Source organism: Hemitrygon akajei, chromosome 10, assembly GCF_048418815.1.
Source record: "Hemitrygon akajei chromosome 10, sHemAka1.3, whole genome shotgun sequence".
NCBI lineage: Eukaryota > Metazoa > Chordata > Chondrichthyes > Myliobatiformes > Dasyatidae > Hemitrygon > Hemitrygon akajei.
In genome coordinates, this window is record NC_133133.1 from 162,196,321 (window position 1) to 162,210,340 (window position 14,020).

General features: G+C 38.3%; 1 protein-coding gene across 3 annotated transcripts in view; it reads left to right on the forward strand.

Moving 5' to 3' along the window:
• mdm1 (Mdm1 nuclear protein) overlaps positions 1–13,632 on the forward strand; it is a 35,652-nt gene extending 22,020 nt beyond the window's left edge. For all 3 annotated transcript variants that reach the window (XM_073059557.1, XM_073059556.1, XM_073059558.1), the window contains 2 exons: positions 986–1,054; positions 11,943–13,632. In XM_073059557.1, the coding sequence (XP_072915658.1) occupies positions 986–1,054; positions 11,943–12,058 (185 nt within the window). In that variant the 3' untranslated portion in view covers positions 12,059–13,632. The remainder of the gene's footprint in view (positions 1–985; positions 1,055–11,942) is intronic.
• Positions 13,633–14,020: the final 388 nt, after the last annotated feature.

Below are 14,020 nucleotides of genomic sequence, written 5' to 3' on the forward strand. Positions count from 1 at the left end.
TGTTGTAACATTGACTAACAAGAAATAGGAAATAAGCGTAAATGGACTCTTTTTTCACTTGACAAGATATAATGAATGCTGTTCTACAGGGATGGATAATGGGAGCTAATCTTTCACAATTTGTGTAAATGACTTGGATGGATGCACTGATGGTATGATTTTGTGCTTCCCCGGAATTTTTAGTTTGTTAGAACAATACTCCATGGGTAGCAGTTCAATTATTCATGCCCCTTAATGTTCAATTATTGAAACATTGTTCAGTTCTGTTGTGGCAGTGAAATTCAGTCCTTCTGTAAACATTCATAGTGAATGTGATGTGTTAGTCAAAAGTCAAGGTCAAGTTTATTGTCCTGTGTATAAGAGCATGTGGCACAGTTACAATAAATAACTTATTTTCAGCAACATACAGGCACTTAAAATCATATAAACAACATTCACAAGAAAGACATAAATAAAACACAACTTTTACAAAAATGAACACAATTACACCATAAAGTGCATTTTAGTGCAAAGTGATTTAAGTCATAGTGTTGCTAAACTTTAGTGAGCAGGGTTGTTCCAGTTGCTTCAGCAATTTAATGGTTCAAGGAAAGTAGCTGCCCTTGAACCTAGAGGTGTGGTACTTCAAGCTCCCGTGCCTCGTGGCTGATAGTCGCTCTGAGAAGATAGTTGCGTCTTTGGTGAACAATGTGTCTGTCTTGAGGCATCACCTCCTGTACATACTACTGATGGAGATGGATGTGCATGTGCATGCGTTGGGTTTTGATGGTGTCCATGCTATGAATGAAATAATATTTCACTGTAAACACCATTCTCTTGTGAAGTTTCTAGCATTACAAGAGTAATATAATTGAAACTAATTCAAGTAAGTATAAATATGTCCTTTAAAATATGTAATTTTGCTGGGGGTAATGGATGTTTAAAAATCTGGAGAGAACTGTGTAGTGAGATTCAATATTAAGTTTCTACTTTAACTCAATTGAAGGTAATACTGGAGGACCAAGGACCAACCTGCTGAAGTTACAAGCAACAGATCCAGATCCTGCAGATAATGGTACTTGTATAGTTTTTTTCCCCAAATATAGTTCAAATCTGGCTTATTATATTGTTTGAGCTATATTTATTAAAGAATTTATACTTTGGTATAACAGAGCTTTTTTTGAGTTGATACTGAAGCGCATCATTGGAGCCTCCCTGCCCTCTATTGTGGACCTGTACTCTTCCAGGTTGAAGAAGAGGGCGGGGAACATCATAAAGGACTCCTCCCATCCTGCGCACGGACTGTTTGATCTGCTTCCGTCTGGTAGGCGCTTCAGATCCCTCCAGACTAAGACTAATAGGCACTGGAGAAGTTTTTTCCCTTCTGCGGTCACTTTGCTGAACAGTTAACTGCCGGTTAACTGTCGGCTAACTATTACTTGGATTGCACTACCTGTATGTATAATCTATATTTTCATTTATATTTATCATTATTATTGTTATGAGCAGAGAGACAACATCTGCCGGAAGTAAATTCCTTGTATGTGCATAGGTACTTGGCGATTAAAGTCTGATTCTGATTCTGATTCAGTGACTCCTCACCATATTGACATAGGAAAGAAAAGCAAAGAGGTCCCGAATAGAGAATTTAGAGAGCTAGCCAGAAAGCTGAGAAGCAGGACCTCTAGGGTAGTAATTTCTGGATTGCTACCTGTGTCATGTGTCAGTGAGGATAGAAACAGAATAATTTGACTGATAAATGCTTGGCTGAGAAGCTGGTGCAGGAGGTAGGGCTTCAAGTTCTTGGATCATTGGAATCTCTACTGGGGAGGAATGACCTGTTCAAAAGTGACGGGTTGCACCTGCTTCCGAGGGGGACCAATATTCTTGCAGGCAGTTTTATTAGAGCTGTTAATTTGACAAGGTGGTGGGAACAGGAGTGAAGGGACTCAGGATGGGACGGATGGTAAAGAAGCAAAGATAGCATGCAGTCATACTGTCGGGAAGGGCAAGCAGATGATAGGACAAAATGAACATCCGGCAGGGTGCGTATCAGTGCATTAGAGATGCAGAATCAAAAAGGGCAGCAAATACAGTAGTCAACATGGCATATCCCAATGCACAGAGTTAAAGAAATAAGGTGGATGATCTTGCTGTACAATTACATATTGCCGGGTATGATGTTGTGGCCATCGTGAACTGTGGCTGAAGGATGGTTGTAGTTGGGAGCTGACTGTCCAAGGTTATACTTTGGACAAAGGGATAGGAAGGTAGGTAGAGGGGGTGGTATGGCTCTGTTGGTAAAGAATGGCATCAAGTCAGTAGAAAGATGTGATGTAGGATCAGAAGATGTTGAATCCTTGTGGGTTGAGTTAAGAAATTGCAAGGGTAAAAGGACCCTGATGGCAGTCATATACAGGCCTCCCAACAGTAACTGGGATGTGGACCACAGATTACAATGAAAAATAGTAAATGTGTGTCAAAAGGGAAATATTATGATAGTCATGAGAGATTTTAACATGCAGGTCGATTGGGAAAATCAGGTTGGTAATTGATCTTAAGAGAGTGAATTTGTTGAATGCCTACAAGATGACTTTTAGAGCAGTTTGTTGTTGAGCCTACTAGGGGATCAGCTATACTGGATTATGTGTTATGTAATGAACTGGAGGTGATTAAGGAATTTAAGGTAAAAGAACCCTTAGGAACCGGAGATCACAATATTATTGCGTTCAACTTGAAATTTGATAGGGCGAAAGTAAAGTCTGACATAGCAGTATTTCAGTGGAGTAAAGGAAATTACAGTGGTATGAGAGAGGATTTGGCCAAAGTAAATTGGAAGGAGCTGCTGGCAGGGATGACAACAGAGCAGCAATGGTGAGTTTCTGGGGAAAATGAGGAAAGTGCAGGATAGATGTATTCCAAAAACAAAGAAATATTCAAATGGCAAAATAGTACAACCATGGCTGACAATGGAAGTCAAAGCTAATGTAAAAGCAAAAGAGAGGGCATACAACAAAGGAAAAATTAGTTGGAGGATAGAGGATTGGGAAGCTTTTAAAAATCTACAGAGAGCAACTAAAAGAGTCATTAGGAGGGAAAAGATGAAATATGAAAGTATGCTAGCAAATAATATCAAAGTGAATAGTAAAAGCTTTTTACAGTATGTAAAAAATTAAAGAGAAATGAGAATGGATATAGGACCACTAGAAAATGAGGCCAGAGAAATAATAATGGGGGAACAAGGAGATGGCAGATGAACTAAATGAGTATTTAGCAAGATGCTAGCTGTGTACCAGATGTTGAATGGTGTGAGGGAAGAGAAGTGAATGCAGTTACTATTACAAGGGAAAGGATGCTCAAAAATTTGAAAGGCGTAAGGGTACATAAGTTACCTGAACCTGACGAACTGCACCCTAGTATTCTGAAAAAGGTAGCAGTAGAGATTGTGGGGGAATTAGTAATGATCTTTTAAAAATCGCTGGACTGGAAAATTGCAAATGTCACTCTACTCTTTAAGAGAGGCAGCAGAAAGGAAATTATAAATCAGTTGGAGTCAATTGTTAAGGATGAGGTTATGGAGTACTTGGTAACACAAGACTAGATAGGACAAAGTCAGTATGGTTTCCTTCAGGGAAAATCTTGCCTGATGAACCTGTTGGAATTTTTTTGAGGAGATTACAAGTAGGATAGTTAAAGGGGATGCAGTGGATGTTGTATATTTAGACTTTCAGAAGGCCTTTGACAAGGTTCTACACAGGCTGCTTTCCAAGTTTAGAGCCCATGGTATTACAGGAAGGTTATTGGCACGGTTAGAGTATTGGCTGATTGGTAAGAGGCAGCGAGTGGGAAGAAAAGGATCCTTTTCTGTTTGGCTGCCAATGACTAGTGGTGTTCCGCAGAGGTCAGAGTTGGGTCTGCTTCTTTTTATGTTGCATATCAATAGATGGCTTTGTCGCTAAGTTTGCAGACAATACGAAGATTGCTGGAGGAGCAGGTAGCGCTGAGGAAATGGGTAAGCTGCAGAAGGACTTGGGTAAGGTAAATGGGCAAGAAAGTGGCAAATGAAAACAATGTTGGAAAACGGGGAGAAAATCCAAAAATCAGAGATGCAAAGCGACTTGGGTTAACTGGCAGGTTGAGTTGGTGGTGAGGAAGGCAAATGCAATGTTAGAATTAATTTCAGGAACAGGGATATAATCTGAGGCTTTATAAGGTACAAGTGAGACCTCAGCTTGAGTATTGTGAACAGTTTTGGGCTCATTTAAGAAAAGATGTGCTGGTACTGGATAGTGTTAAGAGGAGGTTCACAAGGATGATTCTGGGAATGAAAGGGTTATCATACAAGGAAAGTTTGATGGCTCTGTGTCTGTACTCACTGGAATATAGATGGATGAGGGGTGATCTCATTGAAACCTTTTGAATGTTGAAAGGCCTAGACAGAGTAGATGTGGAAAGCATGTTTCCCATGGTGGGTGCGTCTAGGACAAGAGGGCAAAGCCTCATGATAGAGGAGCAACCATTTCAAACAGAGATGTGGAGAAATTTCTTCAGCCAAAGGGTGGTGAATTTGTGGAGTTTGTTACCATAGGCAGCTGTGGCGGCCAGGTCATTGGTGTATTTACAGTAGAGGTTGATAGGTTTCATGATTAGACACGGCATCAAAGGTTACAGGGAGAAGGCCAAGGAGTGGGGCTGAGGAGGGGCAAAAAGATCAACCATACGTGAATGACAGAGCAGACTCGATGGGCCAAATGGCTTAATTTTGCTCCTATGTCTTATGGTTTTATGGTCTTGCACTCTAACAGCCACTGGAAGAAACAGAATGAATAATTTAAAAAATCCAGCTCTAGGAAAAAGAAAGAAATATGAGTTTATTCAATAAAGAGAAGCTTCAAATATAATTTAGAGTTTTGAAATGAGGAATAAAGCTCACATGCTAGTAGATATTTAAATGATGAGATTTTTTTCTAAGGCAGTCTTATTTTGATGCATGGTTGTCTTGACTTGATATCTGAAAATGCCTAAGCTAATAAATTACAATACAAGCATTTTATAGGTGTTTTACATATAGTAATTGAATAACAGCCCATATGGAATTTAGATAACTCTCCATCTTAATGTGTTCCAGTTATTATCATGTCTTATCTTGATTGTAATATATTAATTGGTAGAATTAAGAAAGAAATAGATAGGCAAGGAGAAGATGTGAACAGCCAGGATCAAATCTGTTGATATGTAAGAAATAGTTAAATTGTTAATTGCATTTTAGGTAGCGAACATAAGTATATTTTATATTTAAATGCGGTCTTGTTTAGATTGAGTTTAGGATATTCATACAGTGTTTCAATTCATTTGTTCAAATTATAGTAATTATTCACTGTTTGTGCAAATGTAGATAACCCTCTGCATAATATGTTAAAATTTAATTCCACTATCTTATGAAGGTTGATAAGGTTAATTGAGGTCTTGACGGTTATTATTCTGAAAACTATCTTATCCAAAGATCATTTAGAGTGCATTTCATCTCATAATGAGGACGAGCAATCCAGTGAGAAAGATCTAAATGTTAACTTGGAATAAATCTACATAGTATCTTGGTTTATTCTCATGTTTTAACTTCATTTTTCCCTGCTCTTTTTTTTTTGCAGTGTACTTTTATTGGCAATAATTGTGAGTTAAACCAGTGGATTGGTCTTGGCATAACTTAATACCAGGAAATGAAAAATTTGCTGCCAGTGTTCTATTTGTTTGGTAGAACAAGACAAAATGTTGATAGACAATCCACTTAAAATGAAAAATACAAAATAAATATAAAACATTATATGAATTATTTAAAAGATGTTACGGTTAACATCCCATGGTCTTGGAACACAGATTTAGATTTAAAATATTTATCTATTTCTAGTCATTTCTTCTGTGTGTAGGGTTAGGGTTATAGGCAAGGTCTTGCATAGAGTTAATTGCATAGAGATCCATGTCAAATTGTTTTATACTCATGATAAAGCCTAATTTTTCACTCTCTTTTGAGACACTTGCATCTAATTGAAAGTGCTCTGGATGGTTATAAATTACAGCATTTTTAAAAGCAAATGATCTTTATTCCAAAATTATTATATACCATTTGGTTCAGAGTGATGAAGCTTGTTCAGTTAATAAAATAACAAGTGAATTTTCAATTACAGTTCACACTTTTTTCAAATACAAATTTAATGAATTTAAGAAATAGCATTAGGCGCTATAAATAAGATAATTATTGGATTCATTTACAAATCACATTATGTAACTTATGTATCTGATAGTGAAATAAGTTGTAAAGAGATGAAATTATCTGAAGAAATTCCAAAGTATAGTGCTGATAACTAGATGCAGGATGGACAGATTGCAGTATGGATTATATCCAATTTACAGAACAGAAGTCAGCCAATCAGACCAATTCGTCAAACCCAGCCTGTGATCCATGGGAACCATCACCTACCCTTGTCCTTCAACTCATTTTTTTCAGCATAACCTAACCTGGTTGAAGGTTTCTTATGTTCTGAATATAATCTCTTGTCAGACAGGTTAAATCAGTTAAATGCAATAACACTGAGATGAAAAGTGTCATTGATAATCAACATGAATTTCAAAATGGAAGTTCTTGTTTGACCAACTTTATTGATTATCATTTTGAAAAGGTGAAAGAAGGAAGTAGTATTACCAAAGGTTTAAGTGATATAGGTTTTCAAATGCCCTTTAGTAAAATATGCCATGATAGAATAATACATGAAGTCACAGAATGTGGAGTTAATAGACAATAGGTGCAGAAGTAGACCATTTGGCCCTTCGAGCCTGCACCGCCATTCTGAGATCATGGCTGATCATCTACTATCAATACCCGGTTCCTGCTTTGTCCCCATATCCCTTGATTCCCCTATCCATAAGATACCTATCTAGCTCCTTCTTGAAAGCATCCAGAGAATTGGTCTCCACTGCCTTCTGAGACAGTGCATTCCAGACCCCCACAACTCTCTGGGAGAAGAAGTTTTTCCTTAACTCTGTCCTAAATGACCAACCTCTTATTCTTAAACCATGCCCTCTGGTACTGGACTCTCCCAGCATCTGGAACATATTTCCTGCCTCTATCTTGTCCAATCCCTTAATAATCTTATATGTTGTAATCAGATCCCCTCTCAGTCTCCTTAATTCCAGCGTGTACAAGCCCAGTCTCTCTAACCTCTCTGCGTAAGACAGTCCGGACATCCCAGGAATTAACCTTGTGAATCTACGCTGCACTTCCTCTACAGCCAGGATGTGCTTCCTTAACCCTGGAGACCAAATCTGTACACAATACTCCAGGTGTGGTCTCACCAGGGCCCTGTACAAATGCAAAAGGATTTCCTTGCTCTTGTACTCAATTCCCTTTGTAATAAAGGCCAACATTCCATTAGCCTTCTTCACTGCCTGCTGCACTTGATCATTCACCTTCAGTGACTGATGAACAAGGACTCCTAGATCTCTTTGTATTTCTCCCTTACCTAACTCCCTTACCTAACTCAGATAATAATCTGCCTTCCTGTTCTTACTCCCAAAGTGGATAACCTCACACTTATTCACATTAAACGTCATCTGCCAAGTATCTACCCACTCACCCAGCCTATCCAAGTCACCCTGAATTCTCCTAACATCTTCATCACATGTCACACTGCCACCCAGCTTAGTATCATCAGCAAGCTTGCTGATGTTATTCTCAATGCCTTCATCTAAATCATTGATGTAAATCGTAAACAGCTGTGGTCCCAATACCGAGCCCTGTGGCACCCCACTAGTCACCACCTGCCATTCCGAGAAACACCCATTCACCGCTACCCTTTGCTTTCTATCTGCCAAGCAGTTTTCTATCCATGTCAATATCTTCCCCCCAATGCCATGAGCTCTGATTTTACCCACCAATCTCCTATGTGGGACCTTATCAAATGCCTTCTGAAAATCGAGGTACACTACATCCACTGGATCTCCCTTGTCTAACTTCCTGGTTACATCCTCAAAAAACTCCAATAGATTAGTCAAGCATGATTTGCCCTTGGTAAATCCATGCTGGCTCGGCCCAATCCTATCACTGCTATCTAGATATGCCACTATTTCATCTTTAATAATGGACTCTAGCATCTTCCCCACTACTGATGTTAGGCTGACAGGACGATAGTTCTCTGTTTTCTCCCTCCCTCCTTTTTTAAAAAGTGGGATAACATTATCCATTCTCCAATCCTCAGGAACTGATCCTGATTACCAATGCATCCGCAATTTCCAGAGCCACCTCCTTTAGTGCCCTAGGATGCAGACCATCTGGACCTGGGGATTTGTTAGCCCTCAGTCCCATTAGTCTACTCATCACTATTTCCTTCCTAATGTCAATCTGTTTCATTTCCTCTGTTACCCTATGTCCTTGGCCCATCCATACATCTAGGAGGTTGCTTGTGTCTTCCCTAGTGAAGACAGATCTAAAGTACTTCTTAAATTCTTCTGCCATTTCTCTGTTTCCCATAACAATTTCACCCAATTCATTCTCCAAGGGCCCAACATTGTTCTTAACTATCTTCTTTCTCTTCACATACCTAAAAAAGCTTTTGCTATCCTCCTTTATATTCCTGGCTAGCTTGCGTTCGTACCTCATTTTTTCTCCCCATATTGCCTTTTTAGTTAAGTTCTGTTGTTCCTTAAAAATTTCCCAATCATCTGTCTTCCCACTCACCTTAGCTCTGTCATACTTTTTTTTAAACGCTATGCAATCTCTGACTTCCTTTGTCAACCACTGTGGCCCCTTTCCCCCCTTTGAATCCTTCCTTCTCCGGGGATGAACTGATTTTGCACCTTGTGCATGATTCCCAAGAATACCTGCCATTGCTGTTCCACTGTCTTTTCTGCTAGGATATCCGTCCATTTAACTTTGGCCAGCTCCTCTCTCATGGGTCCATAGTCTCCTTTGTTCAACTGCAACACTGACACCTCCGATCTGCCCTTATCCTTCTCAAATTGCAGATAAAAACTTAAGATAAAGATAAAACTTAAGATAAAAAATTGCAGAGTTGGAGGACAACCAGCAGACTACAAAGCAACAAACGCTGGACGAACTCGATAGACCAGGCAGCATCTATGGAAAAGAGTCTACAGTTGACGATTCAGGCGGAGAACCTTCATCAAGTACCATAACCCCCGAAAGGTCTCATCCTGAAATGTTGAATGTTTACTCATTTCCATAGATGCTGCCTGACCTTCTGAGTTCCACCAGCATTTTATGTGTGTTGCTTTGGATTTCCAATATCTGTAGGTTTGCATGTGAATGGATTACAAGCTGTTTTCAGGACAGAAAGTAGAGAGAATGACTAAAGTGTAGTTTGCAGTGGAACAAGATGGAAAGTAGTGTTCCACAATGATCAGTGCTGAGATCACTGCTGTTCATAATTTACAGTGATAGTTTAGGATAAAATCAAAGACGTGAGTGGGATAGAGAAACAAAGTACATAACCACTAAAAGCTGCACCATGTGTGAGCAATAACTTGAATTAGGGTTCATTTTTAGAGAGAATTGGAAAGTGAGGAAATTACGCCAAACCTTATGAGACCTCAAACTGTTCTGATGAACAATCTTTAACCTGAAATGTCTGTTTCTCTTTCCACAGATGGTTTGTGGCTGGTTTAATACTTCCAAACTTCTAAATTTATATTGAATTAGCAGTGTATTTTAAATTTTCATTCCATTTCGGACCTTGATTAGTTCAAACTTAGAACATTGCATGCAATTCTGGGTCTGGTCGCCACATTATATAAAACATAAAAACACTGGAGAAGGTGCAGAGAATGTTCACAAGGATGAAGTCAGAAATGTTAAGGTATACAGAATGAAAAGCAATGACCAAACTGGATATCTTTTGGTGAAAGAAAGAATTCTTTAAAATTAGTTAGTATATTGGTAGATGCATTTAAGAGGAGGTTGGATATCCTTATGAATGATAATAGAGATGTTCACGGCTGGAATTTGATGAAGATTGATAGGGAGAGTGTAAAGTCTTCACTCGAGAGTTATGAACCTTTCCAATTCTTAAACCAGATGGCTCTGGAAGCTCAGTTGAGAGATTAACAGATTTTATGGCATTAAAGGAATCAAGAGAAATGGGAATAGTGCTGGAAAATTACTGTATTGAAGTAAAGTGAAAACTGTTTTGCATGCGATCCATGTGGATCATTTCATCATTCAACGCATTAAGGGAGTACAAGGTAAAACAATAAGAGGGTGCAGAATGAAGTACTGCAGCTACAGAGAAGGTGCCGAGCAGGTGGACAGGTGCAAGGTTACAATGAGGTAGATTGTGAGTCCATCATCATACTAGCAACCCATTCAACTGTCTTATAACGGTGCACTAGGAGCTGTCCTTTGTAGTAATGTGCTTTCTAGATTTTATATACAGTCGGCCCTCCTTATCCGCGGGTTCCGCATGCGTGGATTCAACCAATCGCGGATCAGGAAAACCCGGAAGTTCTCTCTCTAGCACTTGTTGTTTGAGCATGTACAGACTACTTTTTCTTGTCATTTTTCCCTAAACAATGCAGTATAACAACTATTTACATAGCATTTACATTATATTAGGTATTATAAGTAATCTAGAGATGATTTAAAAGTACAGGCAGTTCCCGGGTTATGAACGAATTCTGTTCCTGAGTCCGTCTTTAAGTCGGATTTGAAGTCGGAACAGGTACATCTGGTATTATGTAGCCTCAGTTAGTAAAACATTTGCCTTAGTATATAGTATATATTTTACCTCTCTATGCATATAAAACACTTAAGAATCATATATATTTCAATAATTAAACCACTGCGCTACTTAGTAATAATTGTAGCTTTCATTGGGGCAGGGCGTTTAAAGTGCTCCATTAAAATTGTTCTGATCATTGACTAATGCCTAACGCTTTTCCAATGACCGATGGCGTTTTACCTCTTTCCGATTGCTTTATTACTTCCACTTTATTTTCAATCGTGATTATTTTCGTGAACAGAAACATTGCAGATTCAGAGCTGTGCTGGGTCCTAAAGACCATCGCATTGATTCAGGTTAAATAAGGGACTTTAGCATCCGCGTTGTTTGGTATCCGCGGGGGGTCCCAGAACTAATCCCCCGCGGATAAGGAGGGCCGACTGTATTCTGTCCAGTGGTAGGGGAGAGAACAAACAATGTCTAGTAGGGATTTTGATTATGCTGACTGCTTTACTGTGACGGTGAGGAGTGTAGTCAGAGTCCATGGCGGGGAGACTAGTTTTTGTCACATACTGAGCTGTGTCTCGGGCAGAGCATTTGCCATATCAAGCCATGAAGCATCCAGACAGGTGGATTCGATGGTGCATCGATAAAAGTTAGTGAAAGTCAAAGGGGCCATGCCAAATTACCTTTCTTCTTAACTGACAGGACTGAGTTGCCTATAATCAACACCAGAGATCCTGCAGCTGCTAGAAATCCAGAGCAACGCACACACAAAATGCTGGAGGAACTCAGCAGGTTAGGCAGTATCTATGGAAATGAATAAACAATTCATGTTTCGGGGTGCAACCCTTCAGAACTGCCTAGTAAAAACTGAAGGAATTTATTGATTCCAACCAATACGCAGCTTTTACTAGGCAATTCCGAAATGTGTTGACCCAAAACCTCATCTATTTATTGACCTACATAGATGCTGCTTAACATGCAGACTTCCTCCAGCATTTTGTGTGTATTGCTCTGAATTGCCCATATCTATTTTTTATCCAATGTAGTTCTGAATTGTATTTATTTCTACATCATATTACATTACTTACATCAGCATAGTATTATTAAAACTAGGATTGTGGCCTTTTGTCCAAAGATTGGTCATTCATGAACTTGTGATAGTGAAGGTGTTCTAAAACTCATACAAAATTATTAAAATGTGATTCAAGCCTGGTTCATTCTCTCTTTCAGAGGATGATCGAATGTCACAAATATCTGCACGGTCTGCAGCGTCTAGTTCACTCGCCTCTCAAGTCCTTGAGCGTGCTCAGAAAAGGAGAGACAATTTCTGGGGCAAGAGCCTATGAACTTTTAGATAGTGGTTCTTATCAAGAAGGATGTGTGGGTTTTGGTAAGGTGTAAGAATTTTTTAGTCTGAAAACTATATCCTGTTCAGATTTGAATTGTAATGTTTACATTGTGCATGATAAATCTTACACTTCACTCTCACTTTGTTATTTTTTAAAAAGCTTTTTATTTATAGTGTTCTGTGTGTAGATGCTGAGGACTAAAGTTCAGGTTTTGATGTTTGCTAAAATTTTACAATAAAAAGACACATTGAATTAATTTCAATTACATAGATACAGAAAACATTACGTTTTAATGTCTGTAAAAATGGAATGTACAGTGTAGTTTTAATAAATATTTTTTTAAAACATGAAAGATAAACTTGTGTAAATGTCAGTGATTATTATGTAAGGCTAATTCTTACCCCGATGTTACTATTATCACAATGATGCATTGTTTTAAACACTGATTTATTTACACGTATCATTTGCGCAGAGACCCAGCTTTCCCGACTTCATTGCTGACGTAAATGAGAAAGCAAATGTATGCTTTTGTGCAGTAGACGTGGTGCAGAGCAACCTATTGATTATGGTCGAATCCAGTGCAGAACATGGCGGCTACATTGTTTAAACTGTAGAAACATTTCAAAAACTTAATGTTTACCATTGCAAAGATTGCACCACTGCAAAGATTGGCAACAGCAGCTATTCCACTTTAAACTAATCACATCACACTTATTTTGAATTTGCTAATAACTACTGTTTGTCTGCACACCCTTATCTTCCTTAACACAATCACAAGATACCAATGTAGTCCATCTAGAGCAGTGGTTCCCAGACTTTTTGGGTTACCATCCCCTTGGTTCTCAGGCCACATCCCCAGTGCCCCTCTCTCCCTTTCTGGCCATTACTTAAAAACTATAAAGAATTTTAATTTACGATGCACAATGAAAGAAAATAGGAACTGCGAATTCCAAGCAGTTATAATTAATTGCAAAAATTACATTGATTTAAAGCTACAAATGCAATTATTTCTTTATTTAATTACAGTATATTTTTCATCAACATTTTACAGTGTACATTAGTAGTCCAACTATTTACTATTCATTGCTTTTTGACCTTTCGATGAAATGGATGGAGTTGGTGCAGTGATATCAGCTTCTCCACATTAGGCTGAATGTCATCCCCACACTCAGTAATTTGCAGTCTCTTCCACACAATCCAATGTTATTTTTACTAGGTGATATTGAAGGGATAAAATCAAAATCCAAATTGAATAAATATCAGAAAGAATTCATAAAAATTGCATTGGCAGTAGCCAAAAAGGCTATTGCAGTTACTTAGAAATCGGATTCATACTTAAGTATAGATCGTTGGAAGAATGAAATTTTTAGCTGCATTCCACTTGAAAAAATTACATAATTTAAGAGATAAATATGAAATATTTCTGAAAATTTGGTGCCCTTATTTACAAAAAATAGGATTAAATATATAGGTGCTCCGAAGATAAAATTATTGGTTATCTGGGGAAAGAAATAAATATACATATTAAAGCTATTATGAACTCCATGGAGCATGTGGGGATCTTCTGAAATCCAGGCATTCTTTCTTTCTTTTTTCCTTTTTTTTCTATAGGGATATGTTGGGGGGAGGGGTTAAGGGGAGTGGAGAAGGGTTGATAATTTTCTTTTTTCTTTCTGTAACCTATTTGAAAATTCAATAAAAAAAAATTTTAAAGAAGTAATTTGCAGTCTGTTTTGCTGCTTTGAAAGAAGTTAGGTGACTGCACAGAAACCATGCTCCATTAAATATGTTTGAAAGGCAATAAAGAACATCTTGACCCTTTTCCACAGTGCGGGATAGCATTTAGAAATTTCTTTCTGAAACCAAAAGTCTTACATGATTTTTTTTTTGAACCTCAGCTTTAGCCCTAAGTCATTTTGTAGCAACGTCAGTTCTAACTTCATCCTTCATGTTAATTCC